Below are 23,414 nucleotides of genomic sequence, written 5' to 3'. Positions count from 1 at the left end.
GCCATGGAGGAGGAGTGGCCAAGCGCGTCGAGATCCGGAGGCTCGGCCCATGGTTGCCAAGCTCGCTGAGATTTCGACAGCCACAAGCTTCACGAGCATGGAGCATTAGGATTCAGTGCGTAATCAAATCGAAGCAAAACGTAAAGCAAAAAGGAGAAATCGAGATATGATATTTTATTCTGATTCACCCTTAAATTAGGGCTACGTCCAAAGAAATGATTTCGTGACACCCCAAAATCTAGAGCTAGATTAAGCTTAAGGTTTGGATTAATTACAAATAGTAGCCAAAGGGTCGAGGTGAGCCACCAAAGAAGAGAGACCGCCTTTGATATGAATCATGGCTTAGTATATGAATCGGCTGTGCTTTCGATTGAGGCTTGACTGTGTGGCGAACTTAATCGAAACATGACTCAATTATAATTGACCTCGTTAGTGGCGAAACGACCACGGGATCACCCCGAAGTCGACCGGGGAATTGATCCATGGAGCGATTCGTATGTTGACAAAGGTCGACAACTAAACTAGCCATGGATTCGACGGAGGTCGATTGGTATTAGAATCCCGTACCGGTCATGCTCTAGTCGAGGACCGATCACCCGAGACTAAGAGACATGCTATTGGAAAACTACGGATTGAGATGAACCAATCCCGCATCGGTTTGAATTGGTCATGAGAGGTGAACTCGATAGTGTTCGGTATGCCTCGGTTTAGGAAGGGGTGATTCCAACCCCGAACTAAGATAAAAGAAGTGGCTCTTGACCCGATAGGCAATGAGACACAATCTTGAGAGGGCCAAATATGGCTACGCCTCTTGATGTGCTCGGCTGCGAGCCAAATTAATTCGGCAAGAAAAAGATGGTCCGACCTTTAGTTTAATTAGGCACCTAAAATAGAGAAATCATGTAAATATCTCGATAGTTGATAAGTAGTATCTTTAGAATATGGAATAAGAGGTCGATTATTAGGCGACCTTACCCAATTAAATAGAATGTCCAAATTGCTATTAGTGTTTGACATGGATGGTATCTATAGGATAAAAATAGAAGCCTAGAGACCTTGGATTAGGCGACACCAAGGGATGCCAAAATTAATCTGTTAAATTTCTATTTTGAATATAAAATGAAACAAAAAAAAAATAGAATATAGAGAGAGAGAGAGAGAGAGAGAGAGAGAGAGAGAGAGAGAGAGAGAGAGAGAGAGAGAGAGAGAGAGAGAGAGAGAGAGAGAGAGAGAGAGAGAGAGAGATGGTGTGTGAGCCATAGTAAAGAAAAGAATAAAATATTCAATTGTAAAAATATGTCATAAAAAATTAAAGGGTTATAGAATAGCCAAATGGAGGATTGAAGAATAAGACACGTGCCAGCTATAATATTCTCCATTATTAAGCAAAAATTAAATGTAAAATATGGGCTTGGAGAGCAAGTTAGCATGTCAAGACGAAATAGCATTAGAAAAAGAATGGCTTGGTGAACAAGCCAATATATAAAGACAAAACCGACTTAGGGAGCAAGTCAAAATAAAAAAGCGACACGTGGAAAGTGCAAAAGACAAAACTGACTTGAGGAACAAGTCAAAACTAAAATAAGAAATAAATATAATATTGGCTTGGGGAACAAGCTAAGCACATAAAGACAAAATAAGATTAGAAAAGTAACCTAAGCTATTAGAATGCTCTAGATTTGTCATGTGACAATATTAAATAATATATCTAGAATATTCTATACAATAATTTATTTAGAAAAGACAAGAAATTAATGTTGTTAAAAATAAAAATAAAAATAATATAACATACCCTATAATAGGCGTGAGATAGGAAGAGGCTTCTAGAGCCTAAATGGTCTTAAGTGGCATATTAAAATGATGACACATAGCAAAGCTTGGAAAACAAGTCAAGGTGTAGAAACTATGTGACAAATTAGAAAAAACCTAGGAAACAAGTCAAGTGTTCTAATAGAGAAGTCTAGAATGTCAAGGTGGCACAATATGATTAGCCCTTGAAATTATGTGAGAGGCCAATAATTGGGGGAAAATGACAAACAAGTGACACCTAAACTTGCCTTGGGAAATAAGTAGCAAATAAATAAATAAAAATTTAAAAGGAAAATAGCACTATAGTAAGGGCAAGACCTCTCAATTTTTGGCCACCTCTCTCTCCTCTTCCCCTCTTAAGTTTCATCCACCTCTCTCTCCTCTTCCCCTCTTAAGTTTCATCTACCTCTCTCTCCCTCTCATCTCATACGGCCACCAAGCACTCAAGAACCGCCATCACCGAAACTCAATAGAGATTGACACGCACTCGCACAAGTAATCAACGAGCTTTTTGTTTTACGTTTGTCGACGGAAGGTAAGTGATATCTAACCCTTACCTAGGGCGTAAAGCTTAGCTACTCTAATGCTTGCTTGAAAAGTATATAATATGTTAGTCGAGGACTAAGTGCCACACGCCGACGCAAGTCTCGTGAGGGCCACCTCTAGAACCTTAGACCATTGTGATGCATGCTCTCCTTGGTCTTGCTATGTTTGGTGGTGACATTACATGATATGATATGTTATATGTCTCATTTGGAAGGAGGAGAAGACCTCGTGCATATATGAAAATGGTGGATCCACATAGCATGATACGATAAGATATGTGTACACGCCTCATCTGCAAAGGTGAGAGGGCCTTAAAAAGTGCGCAATATGATATGAAAAGTGGATGTGTTATGCATATATGAAAAGGGATCCGAAACGATTCGTTTATGATATGATTGCTTGCATTTTGAGTTATACCTTTAACTTGCTTTCTATGTTTGCTTTAGATATTCACTTATTGGGATTATCATATCTCATTTCTTATTTTTTTAGATTGTAGGTAAGGGCTAACCCACCAACTCCTCTTTTTGGTATGGTTATGTCTATCGAAGTGTCTTGGATCAACGTGGTAGATATAGAAATTGGGATAACGTATAGGCGATGTGAATATGAAGTTCTTTTGTTGGGGAACAATATGATATGAGGACAGGCGCCACGTGAACCCCGGGTGGCCGAAGTACTTGGAGGAGTTCCTGAAGCCAAGAGCAACTTTTTGGGGCTATATGCCACCGCGAAGTAGAAGACCTTGATAGAGCTATGTTATAATAGTTAAGATGCTTATATGTACATCGTAAATCGACATAAGTGTTGTAGATGAAATGAATATGAGAAGCATATGATTAGTACTAGAAGATGCATACGTTTCCCTGTATGTTCAAAAAGAATAAAATGAAATCGCTTCCGCGTGCGAATTATTAGTAAGAGTAGTCATGAATAAGGGTCGACCTTGTGATCTTCATACGATCTCGGTTTATAAACGGTACAAAGCCGTAGAGCTTTTGTAGGGATTCAAGAGATCGAGAGTCCTAAAGGGCCTTAAGCCTCCTATCATGGGTACGAGGGTTGAGTCGGGAACGTTACAATTCCACTATAATAAGCACCTCGCACCTCTCGTTACATCGCTTAATTACAAGCGAAAACGATTATATATAGCAGTAGCTATTCACAAGCCAAAGTTCAAACTATTAATGAAAAATTATGGGCTAAAATCGTAAAATTCTTCTAGTGTCTAGGGGGCAGAGCCCAAGTCCAAATTACTAATGAAAAATTATGGGCTTAAATCGTAAAAGCCCTTTAGTGTCCAGGGGGCAGCCGGGGCAACTCCTCCGGACCCTCGCCCGACCTACGTGTTTTCCTGTTGTAGGGGAGTATGAATCACACCCTAACATGGAGGACGAGTATTTATCTCTTCAAGAGGCGGTCCGACGACAAGAAAATTAGACAATTAAGTAAAACGACGTTATTTTGTCAAACTTGTCCACCTTGTATCATCAATCGTGAGGCGTAGCAAGGCCGCCGCCGACATGATAGGCAATTCAACAATTTTAGTTGAGGATTATATTGAAATTTTTCTCAAATTTTAGAAATATATTGAAAAAATTGAAAGGTACAGGATTACAGCGCCCTAGCAAATTGGAGACCCCTCAAACACATTACAAGCTCAATGAACCAATTAATGTGAGGCTTTTGATTTGTGTATGTGATCCTAATAGAGAGCAGTTTGCACATAGATGTGGCATTCGAACGGGTGACATCTAGTTACTCAGCTGAAAAAAGCCCTCAACACACCAATCAATTGTTTCTAATAGGGGGTTAAGAGTGTTCAGTTTGAGAGGTAGTTCTTTAAGAATAGTCTTTGTCGCTCCACCAACGCACAAGTGGATTCAAATACGTTGTCCCTTATAAAGATTCAAAAGTCTAGATAACTTGCATTACCTCAAGCGCAATTATGGGTAGAAGAAACAGTACTGAGAGTGTATTTGGTTTAACTGCGGCCGAATGGTTGGATATTTTTATTGAAATCTTCGGTAATTATTGAGATGCTATAGCTGCAAGATGCACGCTAAACAACCTATAAAAACTAGGGTACCCCTTTGATGCGTGTGCGTGATGGGAACATATTTTGAGTGATAATAGGATTGTTGATAAATAATAATCACCACCAAGGCATACAAGATACGCCACCATCCAACGATAAAGATCGAGATAGATAAAATTCACCATCAAGGCCTAAAGGAACAAAATCGGTAAAGGATAATGGACTTCGGATAGATACCACCAATACATAAAGGCCGGCCATCAATTGAGGATAAATGATTTGAGAATAGGAGAAGTTTACCACTAATGACTAAAGGAAACTCACCAGCCAAGGATAAAAGATTTCTTGGTTCACCACCAAGGAACCTAGAAACCCACCAGCCAAGGATAAAAGATTTCCTTTCAACCCCAAAAAAAAAAAAAAAAAACGGATAAAATATTTCTTGGTTCACCACAAAGGAACCTAGATAAAGAACCGAGATAGAAATTAGCTCATTTGAGGAGTTCCTATGTATTCATCAACTTCAAGTCTTGTTTGTCACACAAATGAGATTACAATTCTATATATAGAGAGATTCTGCTAAACAAAAGAAAATGACTCTTGGAATCCTAGAAACCAAAATAATTTCTGGAGTATTAACATAATTGAACTCTTGAAACTGACATCATAATAAAGACTCGTAAAACTAAGAATTAAGATGCTTAATAGTTAGAACTAGATGCATTTAACTAAAATAATTAAAACTAGATGCATTTAACTAAAGTAATTAAAAGTAAATACATTTAATTAAGATTAGACGCATTGTAATTTGACATGACCCTCCAAATTCTTCCATCGGTCTCGGCAGTTGAAAAGACAATTGGAAGATTGACAAGCAACCCTGGAATCATATTGTGTTGAATTGTATTTGCTCCATTAAAAACAAGGAATCAAGGTGGTTTATACATCATACAAGTTACACACTTCAACTTAATTATTTTGATTGAAATGAATTAAATTTTTAATGAAATTATTATGTTATGTATAGACGTTGTTTCCATCAAAAATTGAAATTAATGACAACAAAATACCCCCAGCACATACAACTTTTTTCAACCACGACCTCTCCTGGATCAGTCACTCTTTATTCAAGTTCTATAATTGCACAAACCTAATCAAATATCACCAGCGAACGGAACTGGCCCGATTCTTCATCCTAGTCACTGCCAACGCAGAAACGACATCGCGACGAACTTCATCAAGTCGTCGGAGTAGTCCTTGTCGTTAGAGGAAGCAATGTAGTAGAGCCTCCACTGGTCTAGCACGACCTTGAACCCTGCTATTTTGATTCACTTAAATTGTTAATGAAATTATTATGTTATGTTTACACGTTGTTTCTGTTGGCGGTAAAGCCAAATATTTTGTTAAGGGCTTTTTTTTTTTGTGGTCTTTTCTCCGTTTTTGCTTCTAGGTTAAAAGCTATAACTCTTATATTAGTGATGTAGAGGTAGTAGTTGTCAAGAGCAGAAAAAGAAGCGCAAAGTAGCGAATAGAGAGGGAAAAAAGAAGAAGAAGAGAGGTTGCGACGGCTTTATGGTGTTATTAATCCCTTTGTGCCCCGATCTTGTGAGAAGATCATCCACTGACATGGTTAAGGCGATGGTAGCGATTCTTGCACTTAACTGTTTCAGGAAAAGAGAATGGAGCACAGTGGATGTGAAACACATAAAGGCATTGAGAGAGAAACGACGGAGTCCAATGTTGGTTCATCATTAACAGACCTAGTCTTTTAAGTGTAATGCCTCAAAACTTGGATAGCACGTCTTCCTTCCCTAAGTCCATGGAGGCACCTCTTCCCTCTTGATCGTTCTCGTACTCGTCAAATAGTGAAGGTAGCGCCAGCCGGCAACTATAGATAGTTAAGAGACTGGCAATATTACGCGACTACGATTGCGGCTATCATATTTACCAGAGGTTAGGTAGAGGTAAGACTGAACATCAGTATAAGCAGAGGATGCTATTGTCCTCGACATTTCTTAGAAACTGTTGCATTATCGTTCATCAAGCACTTACTGTTGTTCCTAGGACAGGTGTCAACTCCATGAGAAATGAGTGTTTCAAGGATTAATCTTTTCATGAGTAATTCAATCAGCTCCGTAGCTGAGCGAGGGCACAATTGACGTTGGCCACGTAATCGCAACCATGGCAGAGATAAGCAGTGTTCATGGGGTTCTGCCAATTCAGGCAGAAGCTGCGGGAGAGACCTTAATCAGTCTTCAGACCAGCGGGACACTCCTTGTTTAAAGGTGAGTTGCCGATGGTGAATGTTATCGGAACAGACGGTTTTAGAAGGGTAAACCTGGGAGTGCACACCAGTGAATATAGACTGCATAAACGAATCCAGGAACTAGGCAAACAAAAGCGTACGATTTGTTTCGCAGAAAACTACTCTCAGGAAATTTTTTTACGGATTTTCCAGCATTTGGTTCTCAAAAATAACCAGTGAAGGAAAACATTTTCCACTTATAGAAAAAATATCTTCAAAAGTGGGGAAAATGATTCCCTCTTTATTTTCCTTCATCTCTTCTCCCTACAATTCTTCACATTCTTTTTTATTTTTATTTTCTTTCCTCCCTCCCCTTTTTCTTTTTCCCTCCTCGCTGGCCACTTGTGAGCTCGACCTTGCCGGCCTTGGGCTAGCGCGTTCCTCGCCTGTGGCTGGTGTCGGCGGTCAATGATTTTTCTATCGAAATCATTATAAAATATCTAGACGTTGTAGTTATTAAAACTAGATTATTTTATAATTATTTTCTGTGTAAGATTGTACAAAAGAACCGCAATACTTAGTGATAGTAAAATTCAATTCCACGGCGAACTGCTGGTAATAATTAATAATAGAAGAAACAACAAAATTCCCTTACCACGTATGTTTATTTCAACCACGACTCCCCCAGGATCAGTCACTCTTTATTTAAATTCTATAATTGCATAAACACAATCAAATATCGCTAGCAAACGGAGCTGGTCCGGCTCTTCATCCCAATCAATCCCAATGAGGTAGCGGCATGGCGAAGAACTTCATCAAGCCATCGGAGCAGTCCTTGTCATTAGAGGAAGCAAAGTAGTACAGCCTCCATTGGTTCAGCACGACCTCGAACCCTTCTCCAGCGCCGTTTGGCGCATCGGAGAGAAGTTTCGCACCCCTGAAGTCGCACTTGATGTAGCTATAAAGGTTGGGCAGCAAGTACACGTTGTGGGGAGCATCGAACTTGAACACTAGCCAAGAAAATAAAAAATAGTTAAGCATAGGTAATTCATTTTGACGGTTCATAAAGACATCGTCGTCGATTCCTGAATAAAGGAAAATTATAAGGGGTTCATGATTTGGTTGGCAATCCGCATCCCTAGACAGCGTTTGAGCTTTCAACAATCAAGTCCACATTAAAGAACAAATGTCACCTTCCCTACTAGATCCTATGCCTTACGTCATCTCTCACTCAAAGTAACCTTGAGTTCGACAGCATCAGGGAAGTGAAGCATCCTAGGCTAAAACTAAAAGTTAGTTGGTTGCACTCACCTAGTTTGTCGTTGATGTAGAAGGGACTGTTCTTAAGAGCCCAGTCAGTGTAGTTGTAGCCGAAACGCCAGTTCTCAGATCCACCAACAACAGTAGTCTTGGCCTCGGTCATCGCCATGGTCGCAGCTATCACCAGCAACACCATTCCGGCATACCTCAGTCCTGCCATTTCGCTAAAATATTCTCAAAAGATCTCTCTGATGTACTGAAAAACAATGAGGTTAAATTGTTTTTGCAGTTGAAGTGAGTTTCGAGGTTTATCAACGGGGGTTTATATACTCATTTTCTTTCAAGAATGGCCGGAGCTAAATCTTCTCAACTTGGTTGGCAAAAGAAAAGGAGAAAAAGAAGATTGAATTCAAGAATGAACAGAAGACGTTTTGCCCAGGATTTTGAACGAGTCAATTAATACAACATGCTTCTAGATTACGGCTTTCGGTTCCTGAAATTCTCTTCTCATTTGCCACTTATGTTAGACCCATCCGAGTTCTCATTTTGAAGTTCGTTGAAAGAAGGGTTAATATCATGAAAAATACTAAATTGGTACATCTATGACATATTTACCTCAAATTAATTTTTTGACCTCCAAAAATCCTAAATTTGTATATTTGTGACAAATTTATCCTATGCCGATTGTTGTTAAATTTCACTATCAAATTAATAAGTTGAATGACACGTGGAAGTTGACGGGCATATCGTTTTGGGATTTTTACCATCTGTTTGTTACGGGTGCACTAATTTGGGCTTTTTCATAGTGTTTAATCAAGCATAACGAAAACTAATGGAGGGTAAGTTTGTCACGGGGGTACCAGTTCAGGTTTTTGTGATTAAAATTAGTTTGGGGTAAAATTATCGTAGGTACACCAATTTGGTAGTTTTGGATAAATTTGCCACCGGTATAACAATTTGGAATATTTCATGGTATTAATCCTTAGAAAGAATGAACAGCTAAGGAATATGGGTAGCATTTGAAGTCAGTGGTACGACTGAGTCCATTCGTCTTCATCGGTTTGGCAATTATCCACTTGGAGAACAAAAGGAGGGAAAGGCTATGATTGTGAAGCCATTGCGGTTCAACTCAAAGTAGTCAATGGGGGTTGGATGGTGAGGACGTTTCCTGAGCCCTTCTGATGGAGCTCTTTGCGGTCAACCTTCGGTAGTCAAGAAATTCAAGTCTTTCTTGGCTAGTTTGAATCCTCTTCTAAATAGGAGAGACGTCTTCCATGCTTGGATTTCTATTACATTCCCGAAGAGTTAGTTCAACAAGCTGCTGATGATCGGATGATGCCACTTGTTGAGGTGACCCGAGAATTTCTCCTTTCTGCATCAAATGAAGAACTTTTCTGTACAAGCGTTCTTGAGAATTTCTGCCCAACTGCGTCTCATTAGTACAAATTCTAATTGAAGTCCCTGCATTATGGGTGTTTGTTCTAACCACCGTGTCACGAATACAGACACTAGCTACCCGATTTAGGCTATTTCATAGACGGTATGATCGATTCAACCGACCACGGTGACAAGCAAATTACTGCAGAGCTTGAGTTTTATAGTGATGTTTCGTATGAGTTTCACTATTTTTATATAAAATCGACTTATATTCTACTTAGTAGAATGACCCGAATTTTGTTAGAATATAATTATTAAATCATCCTTTTATCTAACAATTTAATTTTTAAGAATAGTTGTTTAAGCTTTTAAAACAGTTGGTAGTGTTCTCACGAAAATCTACGCGGTATTAGAGCATGAGGCCCCGAGTTCAAATCTTCCAAGCTCCTAAATCCAGCACACGTGTGAGAACAATTAGAGAAGACCTGTTCCAAATAAGCAAAGAGTGGATGGTGCAAAAATGGCTCAAATTTGGTAGGACGGTTAATGCAAGAGGCACGATGGGCGTGGAAGCCACTAATTCAAAAAAGTGGAAGAAATCATGGAAACCTAGAACAATTAGAAAGGGGGTTGCACGCCAATTCCAATTTGTGGATGATTCTAAGATTCTAAGGGCGCGCATGAAAACACTTCTCCACGAGAAATCAATTACCGATCAGAAGTTGATTTCTCTACTTATCCTCAAAAGTAGTTTTTTCTACTTCTGCTCCAGATTGACTTCTAATAAAAAAAATTCGTTTGATAACGGTTGAAAATTTCTACTTTTGAAAAATTATTAAACAAATCTTCAGCAGCGATGGTCGACAGTGGCGGTGGTCGGTGGCCATGGCAACGGTGGTCGACAGCGGCGGCGGCTACCGGCGGTGGTCGGCCGTTGACGCAATGGCGGTGGTCGGCGGTTGGCGGTCACAACAACGGTGGTTGACGGTGGTCGGCGGCCGGCGGTCACATCAACGATTGTCGGCGAGGGCGGGTATGGTCCAAGAAGTAATTCTGGAGTTGAGAAGTTAAAATTTTTTACTTCTCAAAATTGGCCAAAAATCCAATCAGAAGTGAAAAATCTTACCAGAAGTGAAAAATCATACCAGAAGTCAATTTTTTTACCAAACGGATTTCTATTTCAATCAGGTTTTTATCAAACACATTTCTCTAGCAAATGGGCTTATGGTAGAGAAATACAATTTCTGAAGTGTTTTCATGTGCACCCTAAATAAACCGAATAAAGCGGTAGAAAGACATGCCCAAGCTATGCCAAAACCCTGCCAAATTTTCTTATGAAGCATTTTCTGTTCAGCGGTATCTTTCCATTTTATCTTCAGTTTTAGAGTAAGTTTATAATTCCTCATGTGTTGTTAAATCTGTATGCTGTTCATTTCAATGCTTCTATTCATCGTCCAAGTGTTTGTAGTGAATGAAAAAAATACTGTAAACTTTGGGCAAAAATGTTACCTGGAGTATTTGTGAACAATACCGAACCACTCATTTGACTTTGTTATGAAAAGTTGAGGGATTAGATTGGATGAATTGAAAGGTTATGGATTAGATTACACATTTCTAGACATTCTTAGGATTTATGTTGCACATTTCGTAATAGTTGAGGGATGTGATGACTTTCTATCATTTATGACAATAAAAAAAGACTACATTGAATTGTAGGAATAGCTCAAAAGCCATATTGAACAAATTAAAAATCCAGATACAAATATGCAGGCATCAACTCAAGTTGGTTCCTTTATATATCAAAGGTCTTATAGTGAAAGTGATTATCGGACGGTGTACGCATTGATACACGACGATGAATATCCACCGAGGTCTGAAAATGAGAAGAGACTTGTCTGGGACTAAGCAAGGTAACTTGTCACCCATTTTTACCGAACGTGAACACAAATATTTGTCTAGTATGATGGTATCAACCTCGATCCCTCTTGACTTCTTTGCTCTGTCGCCCTCAAGATGATCTCCTTTTTGGGTACATGGGTATTGTCGAGGGACGAAGACGAAGACGAAGATGAGGTGTTTATGAAAAAGAGCAAGGGACCGAGAAAGGTTTTCCGCAAAAATCGAAACGTAGGCCCAAGGGGCATGTGGCGAACAATGAGTGGATAAAATTATACTTGATGTGCGGCTAGAACTACCGGTTTTTTTTCTAATTTAATTTTTTTAAAAAAATTATTTTAAAAAATATATTATTTTAAAAATATTTTCTAATTTGGGTCTCGCTTGGCAGCCCAGCTGCCTAGCGGGAGGTAGGGGGTCCACCCCCCTTCTTTGCTTGGCAATTAAATTGCAGAGCGCGGGGGGGCTCGTCCCTCTCCATGTTTATGGGGGGCAGGGGGGCCTCCCCTTGCCACCTTCGCTTGCTATGGGGGGGGAGGGGGGCCCCCTACGCTCGGCAATTGAATTGTTGAGTGAGAGTGGGGACTCCTCGCCCCTCCGCATTTTGCGCACTACGGCGTCGGGTGCTGTAGGCGTGCAAACGCTACGACCTCTGCGCCTGTTCCCCTCTTCCCTTCTTTAAAATTTCATTTTCCTCTCATTCTCTCATTCCAAAAATTTTCTCTCTTTCCGAGCGTTTTCTTGCTCTCCCTCTCCTTCAGACGTTCTTCCTCCATCTCAGAATGTTCTATCACTTGTTCTGTCTTTTAGACGCTCTCCCTCTCCCTTAGATGCTCTTGCTGTCCTTCAAACGCTCTCCCTTAGACACTTTTCTTTATAGTTAAGTATGAATTTTTGTTTATATGATTTATATGTTGTTAGTACTACGTTTTTATGTTAATATTTAAATTAATTTGGTACTCTTTTTTGACAGTTTGAGCTCCTTATTCGGTGCGTGCGCTCTCTCGACAATTTGAGGTAAATTTCGTTTTCATTATTTTTTGCGGTTTCGTAACTATAGATTTATTTATGTGATTATTATTTGTGTCTGAATCATCTATGTTACATATAGGTTGTTAGTAATTTGTTTTAAATTTTTGCGAATGCAAATATTATTTAAAAATATTTACTATTTTTGGAGTTTAAAATGAATTTTTAGGAAAATAACAAAAAAAGATTATCAAAGAAGACAATACGAGAAGCGCGGGCCGGATTTGACTTGATTAAAAAAATTTAACGAGATTAGGGCGAATTTTTTTTATTTGCCCTATTTCCAAGTATGCTATCATATTCTCCTTCAAGGCTTTCTCTAGCGGCTCTATTTTAAAAAAAAAGTTAACAGCTAGAGCCGCTATAGAAAGCCATGAAGGAGAACATAATAGCGTACTTGGAGACAGTAGAAATAAAAAAATTCGCCCTAATCTTGTTAAATTTTTTTTGGACTCATATATTCATTTCTAGGTGATCGGATGGCTCGAGAATCGCAGGCCGAATTTGACCCGGTCCGAAAAATAGTTTTTAAAATAATTTCAAAATTCCAATAATAAAAAAATAAAAAAAAAATAAAAAATTGATTAAAATCATAGAAAAGAAAAAAATCGAAAAAATTCATTGAAAATTTCAAAAAATTCATTGCTGTAATGGCCACAATTAGCTAGCCATGGATTATTGTGGATATTTGGCCCCCGATTTAAAAAAAAAAAACAAATTTTCCTTTCCCGCAAAATCTCTCCCAAAAAAATTAATAGAATTTCGGAAAATCCCGAAAAATAGTAAATGATCACAATCAACTAGCCAAATCCTAATTTCGGTAATTTGACTTTCCATGCTTTTGAAAATGATGATTTTTCCCTTTTTGACAAATTGGCTCCCAAATTTTCCCTATTTGCCCATGCACTTTGATCACACATTATCAAAGCCATTAGGCTATACCATACATTTATTTCATTTGATATATTAATTGGTATAATGTTAATTTGTTAATGTGTTCGAGACAATGTTTTCTAAATTGTATGTACGAAATAATTTATAATTTCTTTATTTAGCAGAATGTCATCTACATTATTTGCGATTGTATACTGGGAAGGTAGAATAGTGCAAAAAGAATATGAACATGATTACAAAAGCCGACAATCTACCATGTTCGAGTTTGCAAACATATCGACATTTGATGAGTTACGTGCTACGATAGAGAGCGCGTTGAATATAACACCCAACCAGTATATTCATAAGTTGATATATAGATTCCCGATTTTAACATCAAATTGTGTCATATATGACATCACGGAGGTGCATGATGATGGTACCATTAGAATGATTAAGCAATTTGCACTTGAGACTAGTGCTACGAGATTTTTATAGTTTTATGCAACCGTAGCTGAATACCAAGTAATAAATGATTCAGCTGAGGAAGGTTGTAATATTGGTGAAGATGGTGTTGGTGTGCATAATCAATACGTGGACCCCTATCATAATGATGGAGATGATCGAGATGAAGAAGATGATGATTGGATGGACACCGATGACAATGATGAGGAAGATGTCGGAGGTGACAATATGGAAGCTTACTACAACACCTATTATAGCAATCCCATCTTGCCGTTGGTACATCCGCCGCCATATTCGGAGATCGACTTTGATATGATGCAAGTCGATACAAGAGCCAAGCCGAGGCGTATGTTATTTGATCCATCAAAAGAATTTGATGTTGGCATGTTATTTCCATCACGGGGCGAGTTATAGTTGGCTGCGAAAGAGTACTCTTTGATGCTGCGAAAGAGTACTCTCTGATAAGAAATCATTACTTTCGCAGCGATGTCACAATAAGTCACAATATGTGATAAGATGTGGTAATTGGAATGGACTGTGTGATTGGAGATTCCGCGTGTCTAATAAAGCGGGTACCTTATTTTGGAAAATAGTTAAGTACAATGGGCCACACACATGTAGTCATCCTCAAATGTCACGGGATCATCGGTAATTTGATTAGAGATACATATGTAGCCAGATAAAAGGAATGGTCATCGTCCAACCATATATCAGAATTAAGGCACCGATGACGGAGATTCAAGACAATCTGCACTTCGAACCTACTTATCGTAAAACCTGGGCAGCTAAACAAATGGCAATTGCCCAATCTTTTGAAGGATGAGATGAGTCGTACGGTATGTTGAGAAAGTTCATGAACGAAATGATGGTAAGCAATCCAGGTTCTCATTTTGTGATCGATGGTCACATGAACCTAGATCGAAGCTACACCGTTTTCAACCGGATGTTTTGGAGATCAAATATGATCATGCAATTATTTTCTGTGTTAGATTATATTGAAGAACAACGAAAATTTTGTCACAGCATAATTTCACTTCACAGTAACCAGCAGGTAATACATGAGTAATAGAAGAAACAATAAAATACCCTCACGACATATGTTTATTTCAGCCACGACCTCTCCAGGATCGGCCATTCTTTATTCAAATTCTATAATGGCATAAAAATTATCAAATTTCCCTAGGCTCTAGTCCGATTCACTGCCAATGCGGAAGTGGCATGGCGAAGAACTTCATCAAGCCGTCGGAGCAATCCTTGTCGTTAGAGGAAGCAAAGTAGTAGAGCCTCCATTGGTTCAGCACGACCTCAAACCCTTCTCCGGCACCTGTCGGCGCACTGGCAAGAAGCTTCGCACCCCTGAAATCGCACTTGATGTAGCTATACAGGTTGGGCAGCAAGTACACGTTGTGGGGAGCATCAAACTTGAACACTAGCCAAGAAAAAAGAACAGTTGAGCATAGGTAATTCATTTTGATGGTCCATAATGACATCGACATCAATTATAGAAGAAAGCTTATAAACGGGTTCTTGATTTGGTGCGCAATCCACATCAGAGACGGTATTTGAGCTTTCAACAACCAAATCCACATGAAAGAACAAATTTCACCTTCCCTCCTAGATCCTATGTCCGTTACATTATCTCTCATTAGAAGTAAACTTAAGGCTTAGCCTCATAATCACGTTGTGGACGAGATGGTTACATTTATATTCATCATATTCTAGGCAAATTGAAAATTCAACTATCCTACTTGTCACGTCTTTTCCTGAATAATGGCCAATGTTTAGGTAAAACTTTCTCAATTATGCAAACTTCTGCAGCATCAGAGGAAGTAAATTTTCCTTGACTAAAACTAAAAGTTAGGTGGTTGCACTCACCAAGTGTGTCGTTGATGTAGAAGGGACTGTTCTTAAGAGCCCAGTCCGTGTAGTTGTAGCCAAAACGCCAGTTCTCAGATCCACCAACAACAATAGTGTTGGCCTCAGTCATCGCCATGGTCGCCGCTATCACCAGCAACGCCATTCCGGCATACCTCAGTCCTGCCATTTTGCTATGCACTCTCGAAAGACCTCTCTGGTTAGCTGAAAAACAATGAAGATAAATTGTTTTGGCAGTTGAAGTGAGTTTCGAGGTCCATCAATGAGGGTTTATATACTCATTTTCTTTTAAGAATGGCTGGAGTTAAGATTCTCAATCTGGTTGGCAAAAGAAAAGGAAAAGAAGAAGAAGAAGATTGAATTCAAGAATGAACAGAAGACGTTTTGCCCAGGATTTTGAACGAGTCAATTCATACAACAAGCTTGTAGATTATGGCTTTCAGTTCCTGAAATTCTCCTCTCATTGGCCACTTACGTCAGACCCATCCGACTCCTCATTTTGCAGTCATTGAAGAATGAACTGATGCTAAGGAAAATGGGGTAGCATTTGAATTTGGTGGTCTGACTGAGTCCATTGGTCTTCTTCGTTTTGGCACTAATCCACTTAAAGAAGAAAAGGAGGGGAAGGTAATGATTGTGAAGCGATTGAAGTCCATCTCAACAGAGGGAATGTGGGTTGGTGTGGACGTTTTTTGAGTCCCTCTACAGATGGGGCTCTTTATGGTCAACCTTCGCAGCTCTATTTTTCTTAGTCAAGAAATTCAAGTCTTCCTTGGCTAGTTTGAATCTTCTTCTAAATAGGATAAAAATGCACTTATCAGAATTGTTATGCTTAAACCCATATGATAATACCACCAAATCAGACTTTGCTATGCCATTATTTCGATGCTTACTTCAAACCATATAATAATTTGTTTAATTTGCATATCTTATTCTCATTTCCAAATAGAATAAAGTCTTCAGGCATTACACCTCATCTTTAAAATTTACCATATAGAAAAGATGTTTAACCTCCATTTGATGCATATGTAATGTATAATTGATGTCAAAGCTTAAAGAACTCTAATGGGTGTTATTTGGACAACCAATGCAGATGAATCAAAATAGTCAATTTCCTCATTCTGGTTATAACCCTTTGCCATCAACCTTACTTTAAGGTTTGTAACGTACCCTCAAGGTTATATTTTCTTCAAAATATCCATTTATGAGTGATTGGTTTTGATCCATGAGGCAACTCGACTAATTTCCATGTATTGTAAGCAATAATTGAATCCATTTCATTATTAATGTTTATTTTCAATATGATGCATAGCTAGATACCATTGCCACACTTGACCGTTTTTTTTTTTTTTCCAGATTTTCATCCAAATGAAATAACATGAGTAATTTATTCACAACCTGTTCTCTATCTCCTTCTATAAAAAGGGTTACAAAACCAGAACCCAAATTTTGCTTTTTCTTCACTCTTTGATTCCTCCTCGGCTCACTTGGCAAATCAAACAGTTCACATTAGCTTGAAGAAGGACTGCTTGCGTCCATTGATGTTTGTGGCCATGTTGAGGTATCACTTGAATATTTAAGAAATTTGTGTTTCAAGAAATTCAACATCTTGATCCCACAATAAAATTAGGTTTTTTTTTGGTCGAAAAAACATTAGGTTCAACATCTAATAATCGGTAAACTGTCAAATTTTCGGCGTACCCAACAACCACAGTTTTTGACGCTCTTGGTCCTGATTTGGTTCACTTGAGATTATAAATTCTATAATACGCAAGGCGTCCCCATATTTTAAAGTATTAGATATTCATACCCTTTCTTTTTATAATTTATATGGAGATATCTTAAATTTCTGTGAAGGAAATTTGTTGTTAACATGACATGCAATAAGCAATTCTTCTCCCCACAAATTGATTGGCAATTTTTCTTGTAAGATCATGGGATTTACCATATCTACCAAAATTCGATTCTTTCGTTATGCCAATCCATTAGGATGTAGTGCAGAAGCTGTACTTGCTTGATGCCCAGTATTATTTTTTTCACAAAATGTTGAAAAAACTAATGAGAAGTATTCTCCTCCTCGATCACTTCTCAAAACTTTTATTTTTGTATCTTTTTATTTTCAACGATGCCATACTTGAACACATCAAAAGCTTGATCTTTTTATTTCATAAGGTAAATATGGATATATCTAGAGTAATCATCAATATATAATACAATAATGATTTCTATCTCTTGTTTCTATACCATTTAATTAACCAACACGAGATTGCACCAATTCAAGTACTTTAGTAGATCTTTCTACCTTTGAGAACGATTTCTTAGTCATATTTGCTTGTAAACATATTTCACAATCCTTCTTATCTAGATTCATCACATGATATCATACTACTTTTATTCATAAATTTCAAAGTACTATAGCCAACTTTAGGTAATCTATTATGTCACAAGGAAGGTTACTCAAGCATATAAATAAAAAAAAAAGTTTCCATGATACTTATTTATCAATATTGTGAGCACTTGATGCAGTCATTGTCTCCATCTTCATGAAACTAATACCTTAATATTGCTGAGAAAATTTGATTGATGATAAAGATATGAGTAGTAGTTTATAGTTCTTTGATGCATCATAACGATCACTGTAAGTATTATTTACTTCCACTATTGTTGTTGTCAAGTTCAACGCAAATATACCTCCATGACATACATAAAAGTAACAGATAAATGAGTTCAATAATTACTCAATATCTCTCTTAGAAAATGTGTTGCCAAACTTATGCGAAAAGAAAAAGAAGAGAGAATATTGTGAAGAAGAGAAAGTTGTTATGAACCAAAAATGTGTGATTTGGTTCGATTTACAGACAACAAAACAATAAATTTATTGTCAATAAGTACCTTGTCGGAACCATCACTACTTTTCATGAGCAACCATCACTTGTTTTCATGTCAATAACATCTCTTGGTAATAGGTACTTAACGAAACCGTCACCACTTTTCATGATCAACCATCACTTCTCTTTATGTCAATAATCAATTCTTTCGATATCCAGCTATCTCAGCTCATAATTATTTAAAGATTACAAATTATTATAGACAGTACCTATTGGTAAGCAAACGCAAAAATCAAACTGTCTATAGGTTTGCCTATATTAATCATGTCTCATCCAAATTCATAAAATGGCTAGCATGCAATTCAGAAATTTCTCAAAATAAAATTTTATTTTATATCTAGACTGTGTGCTTATTAAAAATAGAACAAATATACTAATACTATACAATTATTTTCTGTGTCAGATTATATGAAAGAACAACAAAATTTATCCACTATATAATTTCATTCCGCGCGAACTGCAGGTAATACATTAGTAATAGAAGAAACAGCAAAATACCCTCACAACATATGTTTATTTCAACCACGACCTCTCTAGGATCAACCGCACTTTATTCAAATTCTATAATTGCATAAAAATAATCAAATTTCCCCAGACTCTTAGTCCGATTCACTGCCAACGCAGAAGCGGCATGGCGAAGAATTTCATCAAGCCGTCGGAGCAGTCCTTGTCATTAGAGGAAGCAAAGTAGTAGAGCCTCCTCCATTGGTTCAGCACGACCTCGAACCCTTCTCCGGTGCCTTTCGATGCATCGACGAGAAGCTTCGCACCCCTAAAGTCGCACTTGATGTAGCTATACAGGTTGGGCAGCAAGTACACGTTGTGGGGAGCATCAAACTTGAACACTAGCCAAGAAAGTAAAAATAGTTAAGCGTAAGTAATTCATTTTGATGGTTCATAATGATATTGCCATCGTTTCTTGAGTAAAGGAAACTTGTAAGGGGTTCTTGATATGGTCCGCAATCCACATCCCTAGCCAGTGTTTAAGATTTCAACAATCAGTTCACATTAAAGAACAAATGTCACCTTCCCTCCTAGATCCTATGTCCGTTACATTATCTCTCACTCAAAGAAACCTTGAGGGTTACCCTCACAATCACGTTGTGGACGATAGGTTTACATGTATATTCATCATATTCTATGCAAAGTGAAATTCAAATATCTTATTTGTCACGTCTTTTCCTGAATGATGGCCAATTTTTCGGTAAAACTTTCCCAATTATGCAAACTTCAGCAGCATAAGAGGAAGAAAATTTTCCTTGGCTGAAAGCCGGAAACTAAAACTTAGGTGGTTGCACTTACCAAGTTTGTCGTTGATGTAGAAGGGACTGTTCTTAAGTGCCCAGTCCGTGTAGTTTTAGCCGAAACGCCAGTTCTCAGATCCACCAACAACTATAGTCTTGGCCTCGGTCATTGCCATGGTCGCCGCTATCACCAGCACCACCATTCCTGCATACCTCAGTCCTGCCATTTCGCTAAAATATTCTCGAAAGATCTCTCTGGTTAGCTGGAAAACAAAGAAGTTAAATTGTTTTGGCAGTTGATGTGAGTTTTGAGGTTCATCAATGTGGGTTTATATACCCAAATTCTGGCAAGAATTAGTAAGGAGCTAAAATATTTCTCAACTCAGCTGGAGAAAGAAAACGGGCTTTTTTCCAAATTGCATAATTTTTTTTTTTTACCAAATTAGGGAAAAAAAAACATATTTACCGTTTTGGGGTCCGCTCTGCGATAAGACCGCCGAGTAGGTGGGCTTCTCCACCGCCCACAAACACCCCCAACCCCGCCCTGAAGATTGTCCTTCCGACAAATTCTCTCCTAAAAAAATTATAAAAAATCTCAAAAATTAGTAAATGGCTACAATCAATTGGCCATGGACGATTCGAGGTATTTTGGCGGACGACTTTTAAAAATGACGATTTTGCCCTTCCGGCAAATTATCTTCCAAAAAAATTGTAAAACATCTCAAAAATTAGTAAATGACCATAATCAACTGGTCATGGACGATTCGGGGTATTTTTGCCGACGACTTTTAGAAAATGACGGTTTTGCCCTTATGGCAAATTGTTTGCCAAAAAAATTGCAAAAAATCCCAAAAATTAATAAATGGCCACAATGAATTGGCCATGGACAATCCGGAGTATTTTTGCCAACGACCTTTAAAAAATGACGATTTTACCCTCCGGTAAATTGTCTCCCAAAAAAAGCGTAAAAAATCCTAAAAATTAGTAAATGGCCACAATCAACTGACCATAGACGATTCGGGGTATTTTGGCCGACGACTTTTAAAAATGACGATTTTGCCCTTCTGGCCAATTGTCTTCCAAAAAAATTATAAAAAATTTCAAAAAGGCTTTAATCAACTGGCCATGGACGATTCAGGGTATTTTGGCCGACGACTTTTAGAAAATGACGGTTTTGTCCTTCCGGCAAATTGTATGCCAAAAAAATTATAAAACAATCCCAAAAATTAGTAAATGACCACAATCAACTAGTCATGGACGATCCGGGGTATTTTTGCCGATGTCTTTTAAAAAATGACGATTTTGCCCTTCTAGCAAATTGTCTCCCAAAAAAATTGTAAAAAATCTCAAAAATTAGTAAATGGTCACAATCAATTGGCCATGGACGATTAAGGGTATTTTGGTCGACGATTTTTGAAAATGACGATTTCGCCCTTCTGGCAAATTATCTTCTAAAAAAATTGTAAAAAATCTCAAAAATTAGTAAATGACCATAATCAATTGGCCATGGACGATTCGGGGAATTTTGGTCGATGACTTTTAGAAAATGGCGATTTTGCCCTTATGACAAATTATCTGCGAAAAAAATTGTAAAAAATCCCAAAAATTAATAAATAGCCACAATGAACCGGCCATGGACGATCCGGGGTATTTTTGCCGACGACTTTTAAAAAATGACGATTTTACCCATCTACAAATTGTCTCCCAAAAAAATTGTAAAAAATCCTAAAAATTAGTAAATAGCTACAATCAATTGGCCATGGACGGTTAAGGGTATTTTGGCCGATGACTTTTAAAAATGATGATTTTGCCCTTCCGGCAAATTGTCTTCCAAAAAAATTGTAAAAAATCTCAAAAATTAGTAAATAGCCATAATCAACCGGCCATGGACGATTCAAGGTATTTTGGCCAATGACTTTTAGAAAATGACGGTTTTGCCCTTCTAGCAAATTGTCCGCAAAAAAAATTGTAAAAAATTTTAAAAATTCGTTAATGGCCACAATCAACTGGCCATGGACGATCCGGGGTATTTTTGCCGATAACTTTTAAAAAATGACAATTTTGCCCTTCCGGCAAATTGTCTCCCAAAAAAATTGTAAAAAATCACAAAAATTAGTAAATGACTACAATCAACTGGCCATGCACGATTCGGGGTATTTTGGCCTACGACTTTTAAAAATGACGATTTCGCCCTTTTGGCAAATTATCTTCTAAAAAAGTTGTAAAAAATCTCAAAAATTAGTAAATGACCATAATCAATCGGCCATGGACGATTCGGGACATTTTGGCCGATGACTTTTAGAAAATGACGGTCTTGCCCTTATGACAAATTGTATGTGAAAAAAATTGTAAAAAATCCTAAAAATTAATAAATGGCCACAATGAACTGGCCATGGATGATCGAGGGTATTTTTATCAATGACTTTTAAAAAATGACGATTTTACCCTTATGGCAAATTGTCTATCAAAAAAATTATAAAAAATCCCAAAAATTAGTAAATGGCCACAATCAACTCGCCATGGACGATTTAGGGTATTTTAGCCAACAACTTTTAAAAATGACGATTTTGCCCTTCCGGCAAATTGTCTTCCAAAAAAATTGTAAAAAATCTCAAAAATTAGTAAATGGCTATAATCAACTGGCCATGGACGATTCGGGGTATTTTGATGGATGAATTTTTGAAAATGACGGTTTTGCCCTTCCGGTAAATTGTCCGCCAAAAAAATTGTAAAAATTAGTAAATGGCCACAATCAATCGGCCATGGACGATCCGGGGTATTTTTGCCATCGGCTTTTAAAAATGATGATTTTTCCCTTCTGGCAAATTGTCTCCAAAAAAAATTGTAAAAAATCCCAAAAATTAGTAAATGGCCACAATCAATTGGCCATGGACGATTCAGGGTATTTTGGCCTACGACTTTTAAAAATCACGATTTCGCCCTTCCGGAAAATTATCTTCCACAAAAATTGTAAAAAATCTCAAAAATTAGTAAATGACCATAATCAACTGGCCATGAATGATTCGGGGTATTTTGGCCGACGACTTTTAGAACATGATGGTTTTGCCCTCATGGCAAATTGTTTGTCGAAAAAATTGTAAAAAATCTCAAAAATAATAAATGACCACAATGAACTGGCCATGGATGATCGGGAGTATTTTTGCCGACGACTTTTAAAAAATGACGATTTTACCCTTCCGGCAAAATTGTGTCCCAAAAAAATTGTAAAAAATCCTAAAAATTAATAAATGGCCACAATCAACTGGCCATGGACGATTCAGGGCATTTTGACAGACGACTTTTAAAAATGACGATTTTGCCCTTCTAGCAAATTGTCTTCCAAAAAAATTGTAAAAAATCTCAAAAATTAGTAAATGGCCACAATCAACTGGCCATAGACGATTCATGGTATTTTGTTTTGGTCGAATTTTTTTTTTAAAATTGTTATTTTTGTTACGTTTTTAATAATTATTATTTTATTTATAAATTGTTTCTTTTGAAGCGTATTTTATTAGTGTAATTAATTAAGAATATTCATAAAATAAAAGTGCTGAGACATTTGAAAAACATGTTATTTTCATAATAGATAACAATCGGACTGTCGCAATTACATGTACTAACGATGTCGTCTTTCTACATGACCTTCCGTTCATCAACGAGGTTCTCTTCGATACTCGACAGGTCTAGTATTGTACGGATGAGGAGGAGGATCCGACCGAGGAGGATGTGTAGATGATGAAGGTATATCTTGTGAAAATATGCCCCGCCCAGGCGGTACATATCCTTCTGTAGAGAAGCCGGAATAAAAAAGAGAGAAATCGGATCCATACGAAGAAAGAGAAGGAGCTGGAGTCTGCAGGTCGGGAAAT

The 23,414-nt window shown here is 37.7% G+C and overlaps 2 protein-coding genes and 1 long non-coding RNA gene across 3 annotated transcripts; all 3 read right to left on the bottom strand.

Moving 5' to 3' along the window:
• Window positions 1-7,407: 7,407 nt before the first annotated feature.
• LOC115747845 lies at window positions 7,408-8,391 on the bottom strand. The gene is made up of 2 exons (XM_030684148.2): window positions 7,950-8,391; window positions 7,408-7,648 (listed from the first exon to the last, which is right to left on the bottom strand). The coding sequence occupies exons 1-2, from the start codon at window positions 8,116-8,118 to the stop codon at window positions 7,416-7,418; spliced, it is 402 nt and encodes a 133-aa protein (XP_030540008.1). The 5' UTR covers window positions 8,119-8,391; the 3' UTR covers window positions 7,408-7,415.
• A 6,175-nt stretch (window positions 8,392-14,566) lies between these two features.
• Window positions 14,567-15,725, bottom strand: LOC115747846. Its single transcript, XM_030684149.2, has 2 exons — window positions 15,414-15,725; window positions 14,567-14,967 (listed from the first exon to the last, which is right to left on the bottom strand). The coding sequence occupies exons 1-2, from the start codon at window positions 15,580-15,582 to the stop codon at window positions 14,735-14,737; spliced, it is 402 nt and encodes a 133-aa protein (XP_030540009.1). The 5' UTR covers window positions 15,583-15,725; the 3' UTR covers window positions 14,567-14,734.
• Window positions 15,726-18,682: 2,957 nt separating this feature from the next.
• LOC115747847 lies at window positions 18,683-19,876 on the bottom strand. Its single transcript, XR_004016165.2, has 2 exons — window positions 19,604-19,876; window positions 18,683-19,146 (listed from the first exon to the last, which is right to left on the bottom strand). It is a non-coding gene; the product is annotated as an uncharacterized LOC115747847 (long non-coding RNA).
• Window positions 19,877-23,414: the final 3,538 nt, after the last annotated feature.

Source organism: Rhodamnia argentea, chromosome 2, assembly GCF_020921035.1.
Source record: "Rhodamnia argentea isolate NSW1041297 chromosome 2, ASM2092103v1, whole genome shotgun sequence".
In the NCBI taxonomy this organism is placed as follows: Eukaryota; Viridiplantae; Streptophyta; class Magnoliopsida; order Myrtales; family Myrtaceae; genus Rhodamnia; species Rhodamnia argentea.
The sequence above is the reverse complement of the archived record's forward strand: the minus strand, read 5'-3'. Positions and strand labels throughout refer to the sequence as shown.